Below are 12,506 nucleotides of genomic sequence, written 5' to 3' on the forward strand. Positions count from 1 at the left end.
GGACTGATGATTGGGAATACCTGGTTTAAAAAGCGAGATATACATAAGTATACTTATGTAAGCAGGAGAGATGGCCAGAGAGCGTTATTGGATTACGTGTTAATTGACAGGCGTGCGAAAGAGAGACTTTTGGATGTTAATGTGCTGAGAGGTGCAACTGGAGGGATGTCTGATCATTATCTTGTGGAGGCTAAGGTGAAGATTAGTATGGGTTTTCAGAAAAGAGGAGTGAATGTTGGGGTGAAGAAGGTGGTGAGAGTAAGTGAGCTTGGGAAGGAGACCTGTGTGGGGAAGTACCAGGAGAGACTGTGTACAGAATGGAAAAAGGTGAGAACAATGGAAGTAAGGGGAGTGGGGGAGGAATGGGATGTATTTAGGGAATCAGTGATGGATTGCGCAAAAGATGCTTGTGGCATGAGAAGAGTGGGAGGTGGGCTGTTTAGAAAGGGTAGTGAGTGGTGGGATGAAGAAGTAAGAGTATTAGTGAAAGAGAAGAGAGAGGCATTTGGACGATTTTTGCAGGGAAAAAATGCAATTGAGTGGGAGAAGTATAAAAGAAAGAGACAGGAGGTCAAGAGAAAGGTGCAAGAGGTGAAAAAAAGGGCAAATGAGAGTTGGGGTGAGAGACTATCAGTAAATTTTAGGGAGAATAAAAAGATGTTCTGGAAGGAGGTAAATAGGGTGCGTAAGACAAGGGAGCAAATGGGAACTTCAGTGAAGGGCGTAAATGGGGAGGTGATAACAAGTAGTGGTGATGTGAGAAGGAGATGGAATGAGTATTTTGAAGGTTTGTTGAATGTGTCTAATGACAGAGTGGCAGATATAGGGTGTTTTGGTCGAGGTGGTGTGCAAAGTGAGAGGGTTGGGGAAAATGATTTGGTAAACAGAGAAGAGGTAGTAAAAGCTTTGCGGAAGATGAAAGCCGGCAAGGCAGCAGGTTTGGATGGTATTGCAGTGGAATTTATTAAAAAAGGGGGTGACTGTATTGTTGACTGGTTGGTAAGGTTATTTAATGTATGTATGACTCATGGTGAGGTGCCTGAGGATTGGCGGAATGCGTGCATAGTGCCATTGTACAAAGGCAAAGGGGATAAGAGTGAGTGCTCAAATTACAGAGGTATAAGTTTGTTGAGTATTCCTGGTAAATTATATGGGAGGGTATTGATTGAGAGGGTGAAGGCATGTACAGAGCATCAGATTGGGGAAGAGCAGTGCGGTTTCAGAAGTGGTAGAGGATGTGTGGATCAGGTGTTTGCTTTGAAGAATGTATGTGAGAAATACTTAGAAAAGCAAATGGATTTGTATGTAGCATTTATGGATCTGGAGAAGGCATATGATAGAGTTGATAGAGATGCTCTGTGGAAGGTATTAAGAATATATGGTGTGGGAGGCAAGTTGTTAGAAGCAGTGAAAAGTTTTTATCGAGGATGTAAGGCATGTGTACGTGTAGGAAGAGAGGAAAGTGATTGGTTCTCAGTGAATGTAGGTTTGCGGCAGGGGTGTGTGATGTCTCCATGGTTGTTTAATTTGTTTATGGATGGGGTTGTTAGGGAGGTAAATGCAAGAGTCCTGGAAAGAGGGGCAAGTATGAAGTCTGTTGGGGATGAGAGAGCTTGGGAAGTGAGTCAGTTGTTGTTCGCTGATGATACAGCGCTGGTGGCTGATTCATGTGAGAAACTGCAGAAGCTGGTGACTGAGTTTGGTAAAGTGTGTGGAAGAAGAAAGTTAAGAGTAAATGTGAATAAGAGCAAGGTTATTAGGTACAGTAGGGTTGAGGGTCAAGTCAATTGGGAGGTGAGTTTGAATGGAGAAAAACTGGAGGAAGTGAAGTGTTTTAGATATCTGGGAGTGGATCTGTCAGCGGATGGAACCATGGAAGCGGAAGTGGATCATAGGGTGGGGGAGGGGGCGAAAATTTTGGGAGCCTTGAAAAATGTGTGGAAGTCGAGAACATTATCTCGGAAAGCAAAAATGGGTATGTTTGAAGGAATAGTGGTTCCAACAATGTTGTATGGTTGCGAGGCGTGGGCTATGGATAGAGTTGTGCGCAGGAGGATGGATGTGCTGGAAATGAGATGTTTGAGGACAATGTGTGGTGTGAGGTGGTTTGATCGAGTAAGTAACGTAAGGGTAAGAGAGATGTGTGGAAATAAAAAGAGCGTGGTTGAGAGAGCAGAAGAGGGTGTTTTGAAATGGTTTGGGCACATGGAGAGAATGAGTGAGGAAAGATTGACCAAGAGGATATATGTGTCGGAGGTGGAGGGAACGAGGAGAAGAGGGAGACCAAATTGGAGGTGGAAAGATGGAGTGAAAAAGATTTTGTGTGATCGGGGCCTGAACATGCAGGAGGGTGAAAGGAGGGCAAGGAATAGAGTGAATTGGAGCGATGTGGTATACAGGGGTTGACGTGCTGTCAGTGGATTGAATCAAGGCATGTGAAGCGTCTGGGGTAAACCATGGAAAGCTGTGTAGGTATGTATATTTGCGTGTGTGGACGTGTGTATGTACGTGTGTATGGGGGTTGGGCCATTTCTTTCGTCTGTTTCCTCGCGCTACCTCGCAAACGCGGGAGACAGCGACAAAGTATAAAAAAAAAAAAAAAAAAAAAAAATATATATATATGAAAGGATCACAATTTTGCGCGTGATGAAGATATTCCTATGAGTCCACGGAGAAAATGAAGCACGATAAGTTCCCAAGTGCATTTTCGTGTATTAATCACATCATCAGGGGAGACACAAGAGAGAAATATAGCAGTCAGTTGATATACAACGAAGAGACGTAGCTAGGACACCATTTGGTAAACACTTAATTGTCCAAGACAGTCTGGTGCTGGTGGTGGGGGTTTAGGGGTTGGTCAGTTATTGTTTGGTAATAAGGTGGTCGAGGCATGAACATGCAGGAGGGTGTGAAACGTGGAATTGATAGAGTGAATTATAACGATGTGTATAAACAGGGTTAAATGCTTTTCGTGTGATGAACCAAGACACATGAAGCGGTTGTGGGAAATTTCGAATAGGTTTGTGGCGCCAAGTTGTAAATAGAGGGCTCTTGTTTCGGCGGATTATATTTCACTGACCTCAAGGTTGACAGAGTAGTGCCGGTAAGAAAGATGTCATTGTTCTTTGTGATATGAATGTACATCTTGCTCGTGATGGATGAGTTATTGCTCTAATGTTATTGCAGATGACGACGACGTGCAGCGCCGGGTTTTTCGGTGACTGTACGCATCCAGAGATCATCGGTTCAGCAGGGCGGGACGAGTCAGCCAAGCCGGCACCTGTCCAGAGCTTTCAGAAAGTTCCTGTGTTCGTCAAGGATGAAACTGACGACCAAGATGACCCGGGGGACTACCCTGAGCCTTATATCCAGCACTACGACCCCGCACTTGACCTCGACTACAACTACCAATATTATGACACGGATGACATCGAGTCTGCTACTCCAGACGAAGAGTCCACCGCCCCAAACCGAATGATGAAGAGCAGGCATTTTAAAAGGGCGTCCTCAGGACTGTGGGACAAGAGCATGTCGTCAGCACTCTCAGCCTTCGCCTCCCTCGCCAACATACCTTACGACAACCCCAGCAGTAATCAGGCGAGAATTGACCGCTCTGACAATGTGGGCCGAGTACAGTATATCGACACTATCGATCGGGCTTTTATCGCTCGACCTCCACAGCGTAGACGTCCCCCTCAGAGGCAATCCAGTAGCCACTTCTTCCAGCTACCATTCTTCCACGGAAGCTCAAAACAACCAGGACGAGTCCCTCCTACCCTATACACTCCAGGACCCGGACAAAAAGCAATTCGTGTACAGCAACAGCACCTCCATCTGCGGCCACCCACTAACACCTTCAGCCTACAGGAAGACCCAAGCCACGGTGGTGCCCCTCATTACCGGCAGCCACTTGACCCACGCGACCCTGACAGTACTTATGACGTTCACAGTAATTCTCACGCTACCACGGAGGCGAGCCAGACCACACCAGATCCTTTCCGTCCTTCATCACTCTTCTCGGCAGATCTGGACGACTTTCAACCGGTCACTCAGGCCTCTAAGCCGGCCTCACCGCGTGAATCCACTGATCTCGTTCGCCCTAATAGAGAAGCTTCGCCCCAGACGGGACACAGTGCTGTATCTACAACTTTTCAGTCTTTCTCCCCATCGTCTTCAGTGTTCGGTTCAGCAGCCAGATTATCGGGACAAAATTTCATCCACCCTCAGACGACGCCAAGGACCGCCCAGACAACCCCGCAGAGTTTTCTTCCGACGCCGAGATTCCCATCTTCAGGTAACTTCGTGTTCAATCAGCCACCCATCCACCCGGTTATATTCAATCAACCTTTCCATCACTCTCGAACCTCAACAGGTACAACCTTCGGTGGGTCATCACATGCAGAGAGTTTCGGTCATCCATCAGTAGGTCGTCAACCAGTGCAGAACTCTGATCGTCAACCAGCGCCTCAGTTCGTTCAAGGTTTCCATCGTCAACCCGTACAGACTTTTGTTCACCAACCGGCGCCCCAACCACTGCCAAGTTTCAGTCAGGTAACAGCTCCGCCTCAGACAGTGCAAGGCTTCAGACGTCCCGCCTCCACTCCACAGCACGTTCAGAATTTTGTAAATCCAAGTATTCCTTCAGCACAACAACATCCTGGGAAACCGCCGGCCGGGTTAAGTTTTACTCACCCAGCACCACAGAAGCGACCAGTGGAGTCTTTCGTCAGACCAACGGGACCTCCTTCATTTATATCCCACACTCCCTCCCCTGTGGGAAGCCAGGGGCATTTCTCTCCAGAGTTCCAGCACGAGAGGCCGACTCCACAAGGGCACAGTGTTCCACAGCAGACTTTCCATCACAATTTACATCGTCCAACGGAGGCACCATCGTCGGCTGCAACAATTCGTCCTCAGACAGAACGGCCATTTGTCACTGAGGAATCATTACGTACTCAGCAAGACTTTTCCTTCGGTTTCCAGAAAACCTCAGCTGTACCTCGAGTCGTCTCCGAGAGGCCGGGTGTCTTCGATGGTTTTCATTTTAATGGAAACACCTTAACCCAGTCTCAAGGTCAACATACAGAAGAAAGGCCTAAAGACACAAACACTGGACAGCCAACGTCTGACCAACACAGTACTCGACGCAGACCTGTCAGTCACCAAAAGAAGCCGGCCTTAGACGATCAAAATACTCGACGCAGACCCGTGGGTCACCAAGAGGACCCGGCCTTAGACCATCAGAATACTCGGGGTAGACCTGTCAGTCACCAGGAAAAGCCGGCCTTAGACCATCAGAATACCCGAGGCAGACCTGTAAGCCACCAAGACCAGCCGGCCTCAGGCCATCAGAATACTCGAGGCAGACCTATCAGTCACCAGGAGGCGCCGGCGTCAGACCATCAGAATACTCGAGGCAGACCTATCAGTCACCAGGAGGCGCCGGCCTTAGACCATCAGAATACTCGACGCAGACCTATCAGTCACCAAGGGGAGCCGGCCTTAGACCATCAGAGTACTCGAGGCAGACCCGTCGGTCACCAGGAGGAGCCAGCCTTAGACCATCAGAGTACTCGAGGCAGACCCATCAGTCACCAGGAAGAGCCAGCTTTAGACCATCAGAGTATTCGAGGGAGACCCGTCAGTCACCAGGAGGAGCCGGCCTTAGACCATCAGAGTACTCGAGGCAGACCCGTCGGTCACCAGGAGGAGGATCATCTGATCCGCAGAAGACCAACAAGACCGCGAAGACCTCCGACAACCCAACAACCAGCCACAACACCTACCCTGATAACGGGTCTTGAAAACTCAGAATTCAACAACCATTTCTTGCAACCACATGGAAGGCGGCCAAGTATCACCAGACTGCATCCTTTACCCGCTCCTGATGACGTTCCAGAAGGTTCGTTTGTCCATACGACACCTCGAACGACGCAAGTTACACCAGGTCTCCCAAGACTGCCGGAAGTCCCCAACCTTCTGGGTGCGGGGATATTCCAGCCGCCTGCTGTTACTTCTGACCCTTATCTTCCCAATGAGGATTTCGCTCAGAATCACCAAATAAATGATGATCCACGTACTCAGGTCGATATTCCAACACATACCTTCAAAGAAGATCTCCCCAATGACATCATCCATCCAGATGAAGGTACTAAAGACGACACGAATGCCATTCTCTCCTTCGAAGGTGACGATAGAAATGTTGCAGATGTGACGGAGGTCGTAACAGAGCCAATAATAACGACGACGACAACAACCAGAAGACCTTTCGTACGACGTCGTCCAATCATTAGGAATCGGCTGCGTCCACGCCTGTCGTCACGAACAACCACAGCAGCTCCTACACAGATTGAACCTAAAGTCCCTAGCGAGGGTGAGGTTACTGTAGCTGAGACCACTGATCCGGCAGTAACCGAGGCCACACCTGCAACCACAACAACTCTCTCACCGTTGAGACAAAGGATTGAAGAACGTCTGAATCGTCTGAAAAACAGAAGACACAAATCCCGACAGAGCACGACAGAACAGCCGAAGAGTAACACTGATACAACTACGACTTCCTCGTCAACCTCACGAAGACGGCTTCCGAGCAGACGCGGAAGTTTAAGTCGACAAAGATTCCAGAGTATTCGGAGCCGACTCCGGAGCAGAACTTCGACCACGGAAAGTCCTGCGTCACATTCTGAAGGTACCACGACAGAAACACCTCTCCACACTGGCTCCTCCAGAACTAGCACAAGGAACAGGAGAATAAACGAATATAAACCAAAGTCGGATGAACCAAGAGAAGAATATGTTCTTGAAGTGAAGGAAATTCTCAGAAGAGATCAAGATGCTCAGGAAACTACTCGCTCAGTTGTTCATGAAAAACCTGATATCGACGAGCAGTCCCCGGTAGAAACACTCACGGCACAAACAAGAAATGTCGAAAGTGATCCTAAAGAGGAAGAGGTACCAAGTGATCAAAGTTCTCTTCAAGATCCTGAGGGCAAGAACCATGACACAGGTGAGGAAGGTCAAGCAAACGCTTCCAGGTCACCTGAAAGTAATGATCAAGACACCTCAGTCACTCGTGTTAACGAAGGTGAGAGTAAGGTTATCAATCCAGACTTTAGGGCTCGCTTTAGGGAATATTTGAAGAACAGAAAAAATCGAGTGAGTGCCAGTTACCGTACGACCGAATCTCCTGTCACATCAGATAATCTCAAAGAAGCTGATGACAACTCACAGAAGGAACCAAACGAACACGACGAAACATCAGGCCCGATTGCGAAAGAAAGAATGCAGCTATTTCAGCAGAGGAGAAGAGAACTAAGGGCCAAGTTCCTAAGCAGACAAACAAACGATAGGGAGAGAGTGAGCCGTAGGATTCCCAGCAGACCATTTGGGAATAAGTTTTCCAGCCAAACAAAACCTGAAGAAAGTAGAACGACTTCACCCAAGGAGACACCAGAGGAAAGTCAGGACAGTGTGAAAGAGGAAGCTAAATCAAGAGAAATTTCTTTTCAGCCACAACAGCCAAATATCAACGCTCAAGATGATGATTCCCTGAAAACTCAGGAAACTACCTCTACAATATCTAGGGAATATAGACCTACTCTTGCTTCACTCATATCTAACCTGCCATCCTCTGTTCCCATAGATCAACGCCCAAAAGAACCAGAAATAATAACTGCGCCATCCAACATACAGGGAGAAGCCATGTCTATGTCGTTCAAAGTCTCTACCAGTCTTGCGACTAACTTGAAAGATGGAACCACCCGTATTGGGAACGACTTTAAAGATCATGAGCCAGAAACTCATGAGCCCATGGAAATAACTGTTGAAGAGATTGGCATCGATTCAAGAGAACACGAGGAAGAAAATCCCGATTTGAAAGGGACACAGCCAGAAATTACGGAACATAGTTTCCCCCCGTTTCAGTCTCAACCAACATTCGATAGTCCAGCAGATGAACCACCACAAAGTTCCCCACACCCACCAATCCTCATCTCGGTATTACCTTCTGTGCTCAAGGCCTCCAGCACCGCCGTACCGTCGGTAAGCATACCTTCCCAAACCACCGCATCAGTGGAGTCACACACGACCACAGGCTCAGATGATCTCTCAGAGTCCCATGAAAACACAGAATCACGCGACGTGCCGGCGTTTAATGAGAAAAAAGACTTATCCGACCTCCTGATGTCTCACGAGAACAGCAGAATGTTGCAGACCTTCCCCGAACCCCAAGACATCAGAGAATCAGCTGACCTTGTGAAATCATCTGGTCGTCGAGTGTCGAAGCCTTCCTTCAACTTGGGTGCCATCCTCGGCCGATCTAGACCCAAGAACACGGCGTCTTCGGCCGCCTCGGCGTCAGACTCGAGCGGGTCGCTCGGCAAGGAGGCCACACCTGAACCTCTTCTATCCATCACAATGGCCACGGACCCACCACGGCTGCCACTAGAAGTATTACTGCCACTTTATGAAACTCGGTGAGATGGTCCATGTATTATAGTGAACCGTTACAAATTACATCATCAGTTTTCACTTAAAGACTTGAACTAATTCGGCTTTGTTAAGATTAAGAAACTTATAACTGGAGCAGTGTAGGAGAAAACACTGAAAGAGTTCATGCTCTTTATGCCGTACATCTGTATCAGAGATGTCTGATGGTTCAGTCACCAGATGATGTCTCAGGAAAAAAAAAAAGATATTGTCTACGTATACAGTGTTATCATCATACAGATCATTGTATGAACGACTTACGTATGGAAAACAATGTTCCAAAGAACTTCCACCAACAACCTGGACAATACACCCGACATACATTCACACTTTGGTCTGAATGTTGTATTGCTTTCACACTCGCAGGAATAAACTTCCTCGACATTTTTCAACTGGAGAAAATACTTCTTCAAAAGTGAATAACCAATAAGATCCTCGAACCAAGAAGGCAAAATAACCGGTGATAACTGTAACAATCAATAGATCCTCGTCCCATGCCGTATGTCTCATCCAGAGCGATCAACCTTAGTAGGTGCGGTTTACCTCACCCATTGCGGTATACCTCACCCATTGCGGTATACCTCACTCATTGCGGTATACCTCTCCCGGGTTTGGTGTATCTCACTAGGTGAGGGAAATATACAATTACTTCTGCGATGATTTTTATTTTCATGAAGAGTTAAGTCCTACCTGTGGGAAAACTACTATTGTATCAAAATGTTTACGAAGATGATGATGAGGGTGACGTAAACCTGTAACACAGTAGGCTGTACGATACCTTACGATGTTTACATGTAACCTATCTTACTTTCTCTTGGGTAAGAATCACCATGATCTTGAACGCTATATATGTATATATATTTTTCCATACTTATTCGACTTATTCGCCGTTTTCTGTGTTAGTGAAGCAGCTTCAGGTACATGCGAAGATAAAGCCTTATTGCTTCACATCCATTTCCCCGGCTGTCATGTGTGATGCACCGAAACCACAGCTCTACCCACATCCAGACCCACAGACCATTGCCGTGGATTTCCACGTTCGCTGCACGTTGACCCCTGATATCATATAACCTTCAGTATCTTATCAGTGAATAATTCCAGTCATGTCCAGTATGGGTCATAGTGACGTGTGGCTGGCATCATGTGTGGTTGGTGGACACCAGCTGGCGTCATGTGTGGTTGGTGGACACCAGCTGGCGCCATGTGTGGTTGGTGGACACCAGCTGGCATCATGTGTGGTTGGTGGACACCGGCTGGCGTCATGTGTGGTTAGCGAATACCAGCTGGCATCATGTGTGGTTTGTGGACACCAGCTGGCGTCATCTGTGGTTAGCGGACACCAGCTGGCATCAGATCAGTGGTGCTGGCTCCCCTTGCAGTATTACCATAGCTTAGAGATCAACACAGGTAGCGGTATTACACGTTAGGTTCACTGGCCGTGGCGGTGTTGAGAGTTATTTAGAAGTGATCAGTGGATCATGGTTGATATAGTGACCAACCAGTGGATCATGGTTGATATAGTGACCAACCAGTGGATCATGGTTGATATAGTGACCAGTGGATCATGGTTGATATAGCAACCAGTGGATCATGGTTGATATAGCAACCAGTGGATCATGGTTGATATAGCAACCAGTGGATCATGGTTGATATAGCAACCAGTGGATCATGGTTGATATAGTGACCAGTGGATCATGGTTGATATAGCAACCAGTGGATCATGGTTGATATAGCAACCAGTGGATCATGGTTGATATAGCAACCAGTGGATCATGGTTGATATAGTGACCAGTGGATCATGGTTGATATAGTGACCAATCAGTGGATCATGGTTGATATAGTGACCAACGGATCATGTTATTTCTTGGTACATTGTGTCACGTCAGATCCAGTTGAATGTGGCCAAGCGGCCGGCATCTCAATACGAAAAATCTTAAAATCTGGATTTTGATCAAAATTACTTGAGAAGTAATCAGAGAATCTTTACGTCAAGTGATTCCCAAATCGGCTGGTGCCACTGGTAAGATCCTGCCGCTGACTGTAAGGTTCTCTGTGGTTGTGGCTCTTGTATGATATAAGGAACTCATGAGCGCCGTGTGTGCCTCTCTAACAGTGTGGATGCAGGGATGGTAGACCACTACTGCTCACATGGCAGCAGTTCGCTGTGTGGTTGTTATTCCCACTTCTCCTCAGTGTTTACATCATCATCGGTGTAATTCGTTGATTCCATGATATATTGATAATACTTTATTCTTCACTTTTATTAATTATTCTTTTACTGCGATAATCGATATCTTGTTATGGGTCTGTTGTTTCCATATAAGCCTTTTCTACTTCCGTTTTTGAGTTATATGTTTACTTACGTCTGGCAGTGAACATGGATCTTTTTGCACTATGTTGATTCTGACGTATGATTCCACACGGATGACAGTCTAGAAAATAGTGGTATTATAAACGAGAATGACGTCTGTATTCATGAGCTACTGTGACGTAGGAGGTTGTGTAAGAACAGACCCCTTCGTCCGGGGCAAGAAGACAGGAGGTGTAGGGAGGGTGTCGAGGGAGGGAATTATATAGTAAGGTGGAGTGCCCTGGCAGCCTTTCATTGCTGAGGTGGTAGGGCGGCTTCCCCTGGCGGGCTGCTGACGGTAGTGGCCATCGACTAGTGTTAGTCGTTAGCCCAGATATCGCAACACACACACACACAGCAACAGACGTAACGTAGCTGCAAAAACTAGCACGTAAGTTCTCACAACGATGTGTAGCTGAGCCCACTCCGATGGTCTGGGTGAGCTTACTCGTTTTTCCTGCGTCAGATGTGTGCCCTTATGTACATAGCTGAATAGTGTGCAATATTTATCCTTTATATTTATTTTGCTACTACACCATTACTTTGTACAAATAAAGTGACTGAAAATATTGTGTGTTTTTCTTAACCTTCCTTATAGTGTAATGTTACTGAAGCTACATAACACTGTAGTGCTGGAGACCACTCCTCACTTGGCACATAATATACTCAAGAAGTCAGACCTGAAAACAAAGAAATCATGGCATGTGTTCTAAGTTTACACCGCCACAATACAGTATAGTAACACCCCCCCCCCCCCCACCTTCCAGACTGATAAATATACCCTTTTTCCCAAACTTTTTCGCCGTTCCCCGTGTTAGTGAAGTAGCGCCAGGAACAGACGAAAGTAGCACTATCCGCTCGCTACAGTCTCCAGTTGATATGTATAATGCACCGAAACCAGAGCCCTTCCATCCACAACCAAGCTCCATAAACCCTTTCGTCGTTTCTCCCTGACTGCTTCATATGCCCTGGTTCAGTCCATGACGAGCAAGTCGTCCCTTGTATACAACATCACACCAATTTACTTTGTCTCGCCTTCTCTTGTACACATCCCAATCATTCGCTCTCCTTCCTTACAAGTAACGAAGATACATCTATCCTTTCTCTTTTATTAACAATAGAACTTCTCATTACCACCGCTATACCCTTTTCCACACCTGCTTGCCCAACACCTCTTCCGCGCATGTAAGCACTGCCTTCGTAAACACCTCCGAGTCCCCGCCCACTCTCTCCTTTTGCTGTTCCACACTCCATCTCTCTTTGTATCTCTTCACACAAGCGTTTTTTCCAAGCTGACTTACTTTCACCATCACTCACCTCCCATTCATATAAAGAGTCTTTCTTTTGCCCAGAATACAAATCTACAGTTTCTTTTCCTCTTGCCCTCTAATTGCACCGCTCTAATTGCACCATCGATAGCTACATTATCCCTCTCTCGCATTCAAATTACCCATCACAAATACTCGATCTCTCTAATCAAAATTGCTGATGTGCTCACCCAGCTCCTCCCGAAACACTAGTTTCCCTCGTCTCCAGGAGGTGCTTTGCACTGACAATCACCTGCTTCTCGTAGTTTGTTTTTATTCTTACCCACAACAGTCTGGGACTCACTTCCTTACACTCTTTCACACATTCCCACAATTCCTCCTTCAGCAGAGTTCCTTAACTC

General features: G+C 46.8%; 1 protein-coding gene across 1 annotated transcript in view; it reads left to right on the plus strand.

Annotated features, from left to right (window-relative positions):
- LOC139753732 (uncharacterized) overlaps positions 1-11,398 on the plus strand; it is a 144,730-nt gene extending 133,332 nt beyond the window's left edge. The window contains exon 5 of the mRNA XM_071670521.1: positions 3,187-11,398. Coding sequence (XP_071526622.1) covers positions 3,187-8,478 — 5,292 coding nt within the window. The 3' untranslated portion in view covers positions 8,479-11,398. The remainder of the gene's footprint in view (positions 1-3,186) is intronic.
- The last annotated feature ends 1,108 nt before the right edge of the window (positions 11,399-12,506 follow it).

The sequence above is a fragment of the Panulirus ornatus genome, chromosome 15 (genome assembly GCF_036320965.1).
Source record: "Panulirus ornatus isolate Po-2019 chromosome 15, ASM3632096v1, whole genome shotgun sequence".
NCBI classification, from domain to species: domain Eukaryota; kingdom Metazoa; phylum Arthropoda; class Malacostraca; order Decapoda; family Palinuridae; genus Panulirus; species Panulirus ornatus.